Below are 14,596 nucleotides of genomic sequence, written 5' to 3' on the forward strand. Positions count from 1 at the left end.
TCTCAGCTCCCTCCCCACTGCAGGTTCTGTCCACCTCAGGCCCTTGCCCGAGGTGTTCTGCATCTGGAAGGCATGTTTTGGACCTGTCTTTCACACATCTCACCTTTTGGATGCATCTTAAAAGTAATCTTTTCTGATTACACTACTTTATATACTTTTAATCCTTTATATTCTTCACCAGCTTATTACCACCTGCAGTAAAATTCACTAGTAGTGCATTAGTATCACTGTTTGCCTGACATCCATCCCTTCAATAGCGAACAAACTTGAGGAGGGCGGGAAACACCATTTTTTTGGTCACCGTTTCTCAGTACTTAGCTGAGCAGCAGAGACAGTATTTGTTACTGTTGTCATTACTAGGCAGCACTTCGTGTAATATTGCTAAGAGATAAAAACCCAGCATTATTTATAACCTCATACCTCAGGGAGATTAGGATTTCCTTACGAGGATTATCATTTACATTTCTTTTTGAAACCTTTTGCTATGGCAAGCAGGAACACTGAAATGACACACAGGATTTGGAGGCAGCTTTATTTAATGTCAGATGGGCACCGACAAGGAATCAGTCCTTCTAAAGATGTCAGGCCCTGCTCTCTGGTGGTCTAGGACTTACGTGGGCCAAGCAAGCAGGACATAAAAATGCTGAATGGCTTGTCCCTTGGGTGTTGGTTCCTGCAATATGCATCATAGTGACCAGCTATGCATGACAGTGACCAGTCATTTCTAAGAAACAGAAGTAACAGAAACTATAACAGGATCAGTTATCCGGCAACTTACATAGGCTAAAATATACTGACTGTGGGGGAATTTTCTGGTGTATTTAATTAATTTTCTTGGACATCAGAGTTTGAATTTCCTCTCTTCTATATCATCCAAATTTTTCAGAAGTACGTTTTTAATAAAACAAATTTTTGTAAGCTGCATTTTAATAAGTAGACATATCAAAAGAAATAATCTGATTTTTTAAAATGTAAGTAAAATTCATAATCAGAAAAATCAACAGTCAATCTAAGATTCTTAAATGTACCAGTATTTTGACAGAGGGCATTATTTTTTATAGAGGGCATTATTAATTGAAGAGAACTGCCTGACACATAAAAAGTTTGTGATTAAATAAATGATTTTCCAGTTGACCAGATATAGATATATGAAAAAGTAAAATGAAAAATTTCATGTTGTGGTCCACACTGTAAAATGGTTATTTAATATTTGTTGAATGCAAGTTTTTAGAAGATTTCTAGCAAAGAGGCAATCATATACATTTACAACTTTGGAATAGATTATAATTAATATATTTAGTTGTAGTTCAGAGGTGAATGGCCAACTAAAGATTTTCTGTTGATTCTTTCTTTCTTTCTTTCTTTCTTTCTTTCTTTCTTTCTTTCTTTCTTTCTTCTTTCTTTTTTTTAACCAGGGCATGAACTCAGGACCTTGTGTTTGCCAGGCAAGCGCCTATTCTACTGAGCTATCTCCCTGGCTTTCTGTTGATTATTTCTTGACAGATTAAAATCACTGTTGTGCTTTCTTCTTAAATGTAGGTCAATTCTTCTGGAATTCTGTTCTCCTCCAACACATAATACGTACTCCTTACCCTCTCCGTCATTTTTCTTAAAGAACTTTTAATCCCTTTTATTACCTAAAATATGACTTTCTCCTGGTGATACCATTGTTCTCAAACATAACCATTTCCTTTTCTTGATTGCCTGCTTCCCAGCGCCAGTAGGGGAGTTGATGGAGTTCTCATCTCCCACTTTACTTACCAACCTAGTCCAGGACCTGATTCACACTAATGAATTTCCTTTCTAGTCACCACCTTCCCTGACCCCCTTTTCATCTTTGCCTCTGCTGTAATCTTTCATGGTGATGTCTCCTTCTCTGACTAATAGTTTTCAATATGTTACTCAGCAACCACATCCTGACCACTATTATTATCAGAACATCCCTAGCCCTAAGATAGAGAACACTGGAATTCTCCTGCTTATAAATTCCCATCTTCCTACTTCCTCCAGTTTTGTTTTTCAAGTTGTGGGTATACATACATAACATGACATTTAGCATCTTAGCCATTTTTGCATATACAGTTCTGTGGCATTAAGTATCTTCAAATTGTTTTTGCAACCAACTCTACCATCTAGTTCCAGAACGCTTTCTCATTTTCCAAAACTGACGCTATACTACTGGATATCTAAACATCTAAAATAGCTAATTAATTCTTTAAAAAAAATATTCTCCAAGGAGCTGTTTTAGATGTTTCTCCACTTACCCTTAAAAATTCAAACCAATGCTTTTTCCCCTTCATCTTTGTAACTTTCCTCTACTCACATTGCTAGAAAGGTTGAGATCAAATTTCTATTCCTAGTCCCTAAAACTTCATGTCCTCTGCCATTCTGCACACACACACACACACACACACACACACACACACACACACTCCATCTCCTATGGGACTATTAGAGAGATTTTTCCCTTTCACTGACTCTTTCCTGCCTTGAAAAACATCTGAGAGTCTCATGTACCAATAAAACATAAGCAATCATGCTTTAAAATATGTATTGAGTATCTATTGTACTTTGTTTTTTTGGTGGTACCAGAGATCAAACTCAGAACTTTGCATTTGCCAGGCAAGCACTGAGCTATCTTCCCAGCCTCCCAACTACTATACTAAACACTTAAAATATACCTTATTCAATTCTTGTAACCTAATGAGTTCAAATTTTTATGAAGAAATTTATTATTTTGAGAATCCTGGGGCTTTAGAAACATCAAGTAAACATCTTTTCCAAGATCAACTAATGAGTAAAAAGCATCCTCTGTGTTCCACATGATTCCCTCATTCTTTTCTTTGTTTCCTACCAGAGTTCTTGAAACATCGCTCCCTCCTCCTCCACTGCCCCCACGCAGTCCACTGCAGTTGTTTCGAGAGTCCAATCATACTTGAAGGATTCTCACCAGAGTCTCTAATCTCCAACTGGGGGTTATAAAACTTATTGTCAACTATTCTGCTTTTTAAGACAGTGTTCTCTCTCTCTTTATCTGATTTTCTTTTCTTTTCTTTTCTTTTCTTTTCTTTTCTTTTTTTTTTTTTCCAATTTTCAGCCAGGCTTTAATTTGGTAGAGGTAAGATAGCAAGGGAAAATACTATGAGTTCAATAATAAAGTTTTATGAAATTATACAAAATATAGTTCACTGGATAACAGTATAGTGGTAAGATGGAGAAAACATTTCCAATTAAATGTTTGGAGCAGTTTCTGTTTTTTCTTCTAAAAAGCCATTATCAGTCCTCTGCCACTTAACATGCAGCTCTTCGTCATTCTCCGGATTGATGGTCTGGTTCTTGCACAGCACAGCAGCTGGGATCTGGAAGGTCACACATAGCTTTGCTTTGTTAGAGGCCACATTTCTTACGAGGTGAACTGAACTGCACGCCTCCAGGAAACGCCTAATGCACCTCCAGCGCGTTGCTGAACATCCTCAACAGGGTTAACATCTTTGGAAAAACTGTAACAGTGCACTCTGGGAAGGAGCTCCCTGCTGCATGGCTACCTATCTAAAAGTGATCTGAAAGCACCAAGAAACTCTGTAGACTTTGCTGGCAGGTTCATGACAATGTGGATGGGGGGCTTGCTTTCTTCTGACAGTTCCAGCTGCTGCTGTAACTCTTCCTTGACTGGTCCTTGGAGGAAGTCTTTCCCATCCAAGTTGAAGACCTTCACTTTCTGACCCACTTTATTTAATTTACAATTGTGCAACAGCCACTTATGGGACTCAGGGTTGAGATCATTGGCAAACACACTGCAGATTTTCCTTGTTGCTGGAATGGTGAAGGGCCCAACCCCAGAAAAAAACAACTACAACAACAAAAAAACAAATAGAATATCCCCAGACAGGAGAAGGTCTGTGATACGGCTGTGTTCTGTAGAGAGGCGAGGATTCCAATATACTTTTGGAAAACCAAATTCATATATGTAGTTGTTTTCTCAAACCTTGGTCATCGTATTCTCTTCTCCAGATAGCACTTCCATTCCAAAATTGCAACATGTATTGTCTATATTATTGATTTTATTTACTGCTTTCTTTGCTTTTCTTACTCTTTGTAAAGTTCCCCAGCATTCCGACACTCCACAGTTTTCTCTTCCTGCTTGACAGTTAGACAAGACAATCCATTTGACACTATACCATCAATTATGGGGTCTTCACAAAGGAAGAGCAAGACAACATGGCTAATTCTAGCCTCCATTAACCTGGTTTCTGCTCTCTAGCAAAATGTCCTTATAGTTTTTCCTTAGACACCTCAAACTTCTCTTACATCTAAATCTTCCTACCATATTTCTCTGCCACTGAACTCCCTTTCTGCATTTCCCATCACTAAACATTGGCATTACCTTTATTTTCCTTCACTACCCTGTTCCCTTTACTCCCAGGCCATAGCTAGTATAACCCATATCCAAAAATAGCTGTTGAGGTCTGTGGGTATGGCTAAATGGTAGCATGTGAAAGGTGAAAGACAAAGGTAAGGAAGGAAAAAGGGGTGGAAATGGGGTACAGTGGAATGTACTTGGATTCTACAGGCTGAGACAGGAAGATCTTGACTTCCAGGCCAACCTAAGCAACAACTCTGTCTCAGACAAACAAAGACCTGCAGAGATATTATGGTGGACATATCCCTGAACTGGAAGGGACATTTTCATCCTAGTCCTGACTTACCCATTAAGCAGCTGGGTGACTTAATGATGCAAAACTTAGATATAGGAAGCCCTTCTTGGGGTGAGAGATATAGCTGAGGGGCATAAGCACCTGCCTGAGAAGTGCAAGGTCCCAAGTTTGATCCCTGGTACCACAAAACAGAAAAAAAGAAGCTCTTCTTTACACCAATAGCCAAAGACTTTATTAAGCATCAGTGTACTCATTCATCTTCATTATCTTCAGATTAGTCCCACTAACTCTGCCGTGACTGTCCTCACTGCTTTTTCCTGGGCTATTTAAGGTGGGTACCTAACTGGTCTTTTTTCTTCTTTTCTATGTTCCTTTCCTTTGGCTCTTACTCTACACAGCCATAAATAACACCACTTACACAAAACACAAGTAAATGATGTTTCTCACTTGCTCAAAAAGTTTCATGCTTCAGCCAGGTGTGGTGGTACTCGCCTGTAATCCCAGAACTGTAGGGGGTGGAGGCAGGAGGATTGAAAACTCCAGATCACCCTGGGCAACTTGGCAAAACATTGTCACAAAATAAAAAGAGTTAGGGAGAGAGATCATCACACAGGTCCTGGGTTCAAACTTCAGTACCACTATGCTATGATTTGTGTCTAGATGTGCCGCCAAAGAGTCATATGTTCATAGAGGTGAGATTCTAGAGTTGGTGATGGATTCATGGTCCAATGCTGGGATTATGGGCATCAGTGCTCCCCATAATGTAGCATAACTTGATCCTGCAATTCCTTTACTCCAAATTTATACTACTAATGAGCTTAGAAAGGTTTTCCCATACAGAGCTATCAGTAACAATAGTGAAGACCAAGGCAGAGGGATGTAAAAAGAAGAGAGGAAGAAAAGATGGGCAGAGGAAAGGGAAAGAAGAGATAAAAAGAAGAAGGGAAGGAAAGAAAGGAGGGAGGAAAAAAAACCCTGGAAACAGCCATTGTGTTAATCAACAAAACCCTGTTTAAGGTATATTTGTATGACTGAAGGCTATGTATAATGTTACTTGTAAAGGAGTGTTTCTAAAATAAGAAAATGCTCATGATAGAGTTAGTTGTAACTAGAAAAAGCAGCTTACAAAACATTTTAATATACTTCTATTTTAAAATTAAAAATAGATGTATCGAATATTTCTACACTGAAAAGAGAATGCCAAGATCTATGCTTTGCATATACTTTTTTTTCTCTTACACATTCCCTAATCACATGTACATTTTTATAATCAGAAAACAATTACTTAAAAAGTTTTTAACTTTAGGGAAAAAAAGGTATTGTAATATAAAGCAATGTGTCTAAAAGTATTCCTTGAAACTTAATATAATTGTCTTACATGTTTTATATATGCTTTGAACTATTAGTCTGGTTTTCAGTCTATATATAGAATTGTTTCTCTTTCTTTCTTTCTTTTTCTTTTTCTCTTCTCTTCTTTTCTTTCTTTCTTTTTTTTGTGGTACCAGTAATCAAACTCGGGACCTTGCGCTTTCCAGGCAAGCACTTTTTCCACTGAGCTATCTCCACAGCCTTTTTTGGTTTTCCTTCTTCTTTTTCTTTTTTCTTCTGTATATAAAATTGTTATGGCTTGTGTCTAGATGTCTGCCCAAAGCCTCAGGCACTATTTCAGAGGTGGGTGGATCTAGTGTGTGATGGTGGGATCAAAGGTGTGTGATTACTAAATTAATCCGCAGATTGGCCTGGCATAGTTCTGAGTGTGGATTATGGGAGGGCTCCCCCGAGTGTGAGTGCCACCCACCATAAGGGCATGTTGCATGAATAGAAAGAACACAAAGGGGGCTGGTGTGGTTGCTCGCTAATTCATTGCCTTACTGCTGTGGGCTTCTATTTTGATGCCTTCTGCCCACCATAAACTGTTTCTCCTCTGTGATGCCACTCTGCTTTGAGCTAGTAACTATGAATGAAGCCCCTACAAACTGAGCTACAGTAAAACTTTCCTCTTTTAACCTTGAGTGTCAGGTATTTTGTCTCAGCAATGAAAAAAGTAACTAAGTCAGTGATGTTTAAATTGATAAGTTCTTACCGCTGGAGAGATAGCTCAGTGGCATAAGTGCCTGCCTGGCAAGAGCAAGATTGTGAGTTTGATCCCTGGTACCAAAAAAAAGATGAAGTTTATAAGGTCTCTTCTAGAGACAGGGTTTCACTATGCAGTTCTGGCTGGTATTGAACTCACTTGGTAGGCCAGGCTTACCCTTGAACTCATAATCTTCCTGCCTCAGCCTCCTGAGTGCTAGGATTGTAGGCATTTGCCACCACACCTAGCCTACAAGGTCTGCTAAAGATAAATACATGAATCTGATCCTTCAAAAATAAAGAGGGTGGACGGAGGGAAGAAACAGAATTGAAATTGCTATGCACATGTACCACTTCCTTACAGTGAAGGTAATCACTTGCTTTTTGTAAACCTGTACTAATAAAAGCCAAAGAAAAGTTTTCAACTTTTAGTAGAAAAGAAAAAGAAAATTAAGTAGTACCCTTATATATCCTATCTTCCAGTACAATAAAAAAACCAAAAAACAAAACAAAAAAAAAAAACCTACCTGCAATTCATGTCTCAAAAACTTTACAAAAATTAAAGAAATTGTCACTCTTTGAAGGTACTATAATTAAAATAATCTGAAAGTTCTGTCTAGGATGTGGCTACAGAAAAAAAAAAAAAGAAATGTTCCCACACATTCTAATGTATTAAACCTGCTCTACTCACGCTGCCTCATTCTTCCAACGCTGTCACCCAATATTGCTTAATCCCTGTGTGTGTTTATATAAGTAGAATTTCAATGTAGCTTCACTAGCAAGTGCTGACTACAGGGAATCACACCATCTGAAGCCAGCCTTTCACACTTACAACCTAAGTGAGTATCCTAATGAATGTGCAAGTATATTTTCTGTCTGTTATCGGGAACAGCAGCAATAGGGAATCAGTGGTGTGTATTTTTCCATCTATTCTGAAATAATACAGATGTTCAAAAAAAGGAAAGTACAAATGTTAGTCTGAAAAAAATGACCAAAATATTGATTCCATATGGTAAAGCAAAATAGTTGTGGACATGAAAAAAGTGCTTTGTCTTTTGGAATAGGAGTTGAAAATATTTTCAGATCATAATTTTGATATAAACCATTCTTAAGAAAGTAACTGGGTCTACGTCAATGACTCCATCATAAGTGTGATACTTTTTGGCTCCTTGTAATTGTGAACTCTGTAAGCTAATGTCGGCTGAAAGCGGAGTTCTAATGTTCGATCAGGTTAGTCCATGGGAGTGATGATGGGAAAAGAAAAGTTGTAAGAGCAAATAATTACTTAAAATAATTAGGTAAGCAAGGTAGTCATGAGTCTGCTACCACTTTTACTACCAACATCTTTACTCTTCTAATGTAAGATATGACTTTCCAAGAGAGAGGATATAGATTACAATACAGATTTCTTTGAAAATGCTTTTTCCAAAGACTAAATTTTTTTTTCTAAGACACATGTAGCTTTAAAGAAAAAAAGAAAAAGAAAAAAAATCATAGCTGTATCGTTTTCATGTTAGTAAAGTGTTATATCAGTGTCTGTTCTGTAGAGTACTATTTAAATTATTTCCATTGCAACTTAAAATTTAACTGCAATAGAGTTGTCTAATCTACTACTTAGTGTATTATGGCTAAAAATTAACTACTCCTGATATAAAGTACAACTTTACTTTAAAGAATATAAGCAAATTATTTCCCGAGCCAAATATGAATGACCACAGCCCAGGAACATGGATTTAAATTACCCATAATAACATATTCCAAAGTCAAAGCATTTATGGCAAGTTTTATAACAAAAAGAACAAAGAAAATCACAACTGATCCACACATTCAACAAAATCAACAGCTTCACATGTTCAGTCTGACTTATACAAAAACAGTTGTCCAATTTATTTGAAGTAATACATTCCCAAGTATGGCAGTATGAGGCTGCAGTTCTCGGAAGGAGTCACATCTATGTCAAGATCCTGTGGACTGTTTAACCTTGACTAAGAAGAGGGTCCTGATTGTGGGGACATGGAAAGTTGCAGGATGAGAGACAAATTATCTTGGATTATTTTAGTCTTTACAGATACAATAGCCATTTACTTTTAACCTTTGTATTTAATCTAATAGTTTCATGATATTAGGTGAACTTGGAATGTTCTAAAGAACATTCTTGGAAAAAAAATGGGGAAGTGCTGCGATTAAGATGCAGTCAGGAGTCTAGATTCTGGTCCCAGGGATCCTTGTGAGCCCAGGTAAAGCATGCAATCTTTAGTCTCAGTCTACTCAAATGTAGAATTAGGGGCTCTGTAAAATGATGTGTAATGTTCTATGCTCCTAAGCATTTGTGATCAATAAAAGTGGGAGAACCAGAAAAAGTAAGAATCTGAGGCATGAGCTGTATAAGGATAATACTAACTCCAAGAAACAGCTGAGGGACAGAATAGGGAATCTTCAGCTGGCCTACATTTAGATTGCCTTCATTGGAACTGGTTTTAAATAGCCTACCTGCATATAAGAGTCTAGCTCCACCTAGAGAAGATAATTTGGAATTTCAACTCTATAGAGTTATCCAGGGACAAATACACATGCATAAAATTTATTTTCTAATGAACCCTCAAATCCATAAACTCAAGCCTCTCACCTAGTGCTTCCTCTCTTACTGTGCTAGAAGAACCGATTCATATGAGGTTTAAAAGAGGTTTAAATTATAACCACTCATTGAGTAATTTGTGTTTTCTTTATGTGTAGCAAAATAAGAGGCCAATCTCTAAAAATAAAGACCAGTCACAAAACATTTCTAAAATTTCAGGCAAGGTCAGAGAGAGACTGTAAAACTTGAGGAGAAATCCTGCTCCTCTCACGATCACAGCAGCAGTTCCACATCTTGATTCTGAAGCCAACTTGCAGTACTATACTGAAAGAATATGGAGCTTTCAATAACTTATGAGAGAATTCCACATTCTTTCGACATGATACTACAACCCAGACTGATTATCCAGGTAGAAATCCATTAAGTAATCCTTTCCTGAATTAATTTAGAGACTTCAAGCTGGTGATTTTTCTATTATTTCTTCTGTAGGGAATAGATCACTGTTTATTTATTCATTCTTGAGAAAAACTATGGACTTGTGGATTTTTTTTCATTCAATGCTCATGGTCAATTACCATTAATATTGTTTTCATACTCAAATTGTGCCCAATTTGGCCAAGGGGAAGACCCTGCAAGTTAGCTCATGCGTGCTTTTGATACAACTTTACTAGTATTTCAGTAATTCACTGCTTTCTGGCACAACAAAATATTCCATATTCACTGGCATTTTCCTAGCCTCAAATATAGAGTCACAGTTCCTTCTAGTGGAAAAAGTACTTAGAAATTAACATGGGCACACATTTATGGCTGGGCATTTATTTATTACTGACACAAATTCAACATTACAGAATTTTCTCCTTGGCTTTGTTTTTACCTATTTATTTCCTTTGCCCTGCAGTGAGAAGCCTGCAACACCAATACATCTATTTAGCTGCTTTGTACCATAACAAAACTATCTTAGAAATTCTATGCTAATATTACCACTGACAATAAAGCTAAGTAAAGTTAGATTTCTTTGCAACCTTTTTTTTCTGTGACTTTATTCTAGGATAAACAATGGTCTGAATATTACATTCAACTGTTACTTAAATATTTATTTTTACTATATAGCTGTGTGTTTGCAACTTTATGTTGAATTAGCCATGTTTTGTTTTGTTTTCAAGCTGAGATTGTTGAACTGACATTATATTTTAATCCAACAGAGGCCTGAAAAATGAAACCTAAAATGAAGTACTCGACCTCTAAAACTTCTTCAGCAAAACGGAACAGGAAAGGTGACAAAGCCCTGACTAAATCTTGCAAGCTAAGAAGTAAGGACTTAAGTATTCCTACTTTTTTATTCACTGATTTAAAATCTGGTATGAAATCTTTTTTGTAATACTTTATTTTTTAAAGAGGCCAATCTTAAATTAGAAATGATAAAGAATTTCACATTTAAACAAATCGATAGGAATTCAGCAATGGTTGCTATATGGCATATTGTTGTCTTCAAATTAGTTGTTCAAATTATCGGATATAAGCATGAAAAATTAGTCAAAACAATTAAAAAGAAGAAAAAAATGTAAGCATTAACTGTTCCTTTCAATTATTATTCCAATATTCATAAATGCTACCTTACCAAAAGCTATTGGGAATATAAGAATTGAAACAGAAAGGGGTAGCTTATAAGACTGAGTATGACAGACATTGGTTTTGAACAGGCAGTAGCCAACTTGCACTTATTTAATACATCATAGAGTAGGAACAGTGTAGACAATTTAAGCCTATAAATAGTGTAAACTTCATTTTTAGCCTTTGATATAAAAGACTATTTACTCTCCCTGCCTTTCTTGTCACCAAATCCTTAACTTTCTCCGTAATAAACTGACAAAATTTTAAACTGATCCATTGTCATTCACTCACGTATGTGTTTTGTGTACCATGCACAGAGTTTTGATTTGCAACTACTGACAAAGGAAAGAATACCAGGTGAAGATATTTGAGTAAGCCAGGCACCAAACAAAAAAGAGTCAACCAGTGGTGTTCAAATTTATCTAGCTTGACTTTATCAAACTCAGTCAAGTTTATCAAACTCAGGCTTTAGAATAAGATAAAATGAAAATAAAGTCAATAAAGCTGAGATGAAAGGGCTGTAAAATATCTACCCAGAAAAGAAATTATAGGGTCGGCGAGATAGCTCAGCATTAAAGTGCCTGCTTAGGCAGATGCAGAGGCCGATGTTTGATCTCTGGCTTGCCTCACCGGGCCCGCCTGCAGGGCGCACTGAGACGTGAGTGAGACTGGGCGTGGTGGCGCGCACCTGTAATCCCAGCACTTGGGAGGCCAAAAACAGGAGAATCACTACGAGTCCGATCTGTGTGGTGAGACCCTGTAGATTCTGTACTAAGTACAAAAGAGAGAGAGAGAGAGAGAGAGAGAGAGAGAGAGAGAGAGAGAGAGAGAGAGAGAGACAGAGAGAGAGACAGAGAGAGAGAACATTTATATACATATCTCCACATGGTCAAAGTAAGAGAAAAGATAGTTAACAGAGCCTGATGGACTCAACTGGAGGACGAGAAATGATGACAGAGATTAGCCTACGCTTGTCATCAACACTTCTTACCCTTTTCCTCAACACTGAAGGCCAGAAAAGAAAATAGTGTTAAAGAATGTAATTTCTCCCCGTGGCTCTAGCCCACCCACACTGTTCTTTTGTGACCACAGAAAACATGAACTTGACAAGGGTTTGTGAATAACTAGGAAATCAGTTAACTTAGTCTTTGTAATTGTTGCTGAGTCAAAATGCTCTGTACAGAAACAGTGACTCAGTGGAAGTGACTCCATGTCCCCATATTCCTTGTTAATAAGGAATGCATTTTATTTTTAACTCAGGAAATAAGGGTGCGGTGCAGCTAGTAAAATAAAGATAAAGATGTGTCAGATGCGCTGGCATCAATGCCAAGGTTAGCATATGACTTCTCATGGGTGCTGTGGTCTTGTTTATCTATACCAGGCAGAAGTTGGTGATAATCATCAAGTAATAGATATATAAATAAAGCTTCAGAATATATCACTTTACCTATATTTTTATTGTGCCTTAAGCAGACCTCCTTCCCAATAATATTGACTCAGTTTAATACTAAAATTACAATTATTAAACACACTTAGTTAAAATTCAACAGGTGTCTGTGTGGTGTTTGTGACAAGCATGAACCACTTTTAAAAACTCAAGGTATAAGAAATGTCTTATCTATTTTTCTAAATAAAGTTCTGCTCTGAGTCCCCAAACAGAAAGTAAAAATATTAACTCTTCTTCCTGTATTAGAGTACCAAGAGGTGACACAATCTGCAAGTCACAAAGTCACAAAAATCAGAATCTAATAGCTCCATGTGTCCATATATGGCAGTGAGTCTCACATTAGTTATGGTTACCCCTGGACATTTCACCATTGGTGCCAACAGTATATAGTACTTCTTGACCTGGACAAAAGACCCTTTCCAAGCTTCGCCGCTCCCCAGTTTCCAGGAAGCTATTTCCCGGCGTCAGGCCTTTCCCCTCCCCTGCTTCCTCTCACCCACGTTCATCAACATCTTCTCTTCACTAGCAACTTAGTCTCCCCATTCATGAATTCAGCCAGAGGTCACATATGGAGGTCCCAGGTTCATCCGGCAGAAGTATTTTGTTTGGCTTGAATAGTATTACTGAATTTTTAATTGAAGTAACTTTTAAAATTTAGGGGCATGGTGACCCATTCCTATCATCCAAGCACTGGGGAGGCTGAGGTAAGAAAATTGGCAAGAGTTCAATCCAGCTTGGGCCACACAGTGAGTTCAAGACCAGCCTGACTATGTAGCAAGACCCTATCTTAAGAAAAAAAAAACTCTTGGGAGCTTTTTTGTAAGAATCATAGCATGCAGTTTCTCTCCAAAAAAACTAAGAGAAAAGGAATCAAAAGACAGGGGTGGTTAAAAAGAGCAATTAATATATACACATATATGTTTCATTATGTACATGTATTAACTCCACACACACAATGTGAACATTATGTACTATACCCATATAGTAATAAAATAAAGAAAATCTAGAAATATAAAACACTGGACCCATGTTTTAGCAGAAGTTGGTTAAAACTAGGGCAAGCTGTGTATGTTAAGATCTTTGTTACTCAAAGAGCTTCAACTTCATCCTGTGGACAATATGGAATCCCTAAAAATATTTAACTGGGGAATGATAAGATTGCATTGGTGACATAAAGATAGAGTGAGGGGCAAGAGTAGATTAGAAACTAGTTGGAGTTCTAGTGTGTTCATCTAGAGGACTAGAGATGAAGACCTGGCCCAAGGCAACAGAACAGGAGGGAAATACAGTTCAGGTAAATTTGGAGGCTGAAATCAGTAAGACTTCATGAAGGATAGAATGAGAATGATGAATGATCTTCAGTTTTCTGATTTAATAATTAGGCAGATAGTGGTAGATCACTATATTGTCTTTCAAGAGATCTTAAGGAATTCAGGAGAAATATACTGGGGGTAGAGATAAGAACATTTTGATGATGGTGACTGGCATAGTTTAGCTTGGAGTTGCTAAACTGTAGGTCTTTCAGGAGAAAATGGCCAAAATTCATTCAAGATGTAACACAGAGATATAGAGATGCTTTGAAGTTTCTAAATCAAAATGCTACCTAAAGAAAAAGAGAGATGAGGAGAAAGATCAAGGGTAGAGACCTACTTGGAGTCATCAGCCTCTGGACAGATTACTAAAATCACTGTAGCAAGCAAGATTGCCCAGAAAGAAAGCTTAGAGAGCAGAGAGTAAAAGCGAACATCCTGAGGAACCCTGGTATTTTAGGAGCAGACAGGAAGAGGAGCCAACAGAGACAGGTGGACTGATCAGAGAGAAATGAGGAGAACCATAAGATGCTTGTGACATGGCAATAAAAGAAGAGAGGTTCAAAAAAAGATGTGATCCCCAGAGCCAGATGCCACAGGGAGACAGAGGCATAGGGCAATAAGGGAGCTTATCAGAGAAGCTGTTTTTGGCTCACAGTTTCTGAACATAGTCTGGGGGCTCTGAGATAGAAACATGGTTGAAGGGCAAGGGGGAGAAAAGCTGATAAACTCAGGATATGCGCGAAGCAGAGGGCAGGGGAAAGCCCAAGAGGATGAAACTGGGGACCCAATAGAACCCCCAAGATCCCATTCTAATGACTCACTCAGGCACATCCAAAAGTGTGCGTTACTAATCCTAGGTCCCGCACAAGAGAATCAGGTTGACTAATGAGCACATGATCCTCCTGCCCCAGCCTCCTGAGTG

The 14,596-nt window shown here is 37.7% G+C and overlaps 1 protein-coding gene and 1 pseudogene across 7 annotated transcripts in view; one reads left to right on the forward strand and one right to left on the reverse strand.

The window, feature by feature from the left end:
- Positions 1–14,596, forward strand: part of Il33 (interleukin 33) — a 55,252-nt gene that overhangs the window by 30,432 nt on the left and 10,224 nt on the right. For 3 of the 7 annotated variants that reach the window (XM_004637225.2, XM_023721960.1, XM_023721959.1), the window contains exon 2: positions 10,506–10,613. In XM_004637225.2, the coding sequence (XP_004637282.1) occupies positions 10,517–10,613 (97 nt within the window). In that variant the 5' untranslated portion in view covers positions 10,506–10,516. Of the gene's footprint in view, positions 1–5,609; positions 5,673–6,153; positions 6,191–6,288; positions 6,327–7,493; positions 7,568–10,505; positions 10,614–14,596 lie in introns of those variants that run through there. The other 4 variants (XM_023721964.1, XM_023721961.1, XM_023721963.1 and 1 more) reach the window with 4 other exon arrangements.
- On the reverse strand, positions 3,231–4,710 carry LOC101576118 (annotated as a pseudogene).

This window comes from Octodon degus, unplaced genomic scaffold (assembly GCF_000260255.1).
Source record: "Octodon degus isolate 3935 unplaced genomic scaffold, OctDeg1.0 scaffold00087, whole genome shotgun sequence".
NCBI classification, from domain to species: domain Eukaryota; kingdom Metazoa; phylum Chordata; class Mammalia; order Rodentia; family Octodontidae; genus Octodon; species Octodon degus.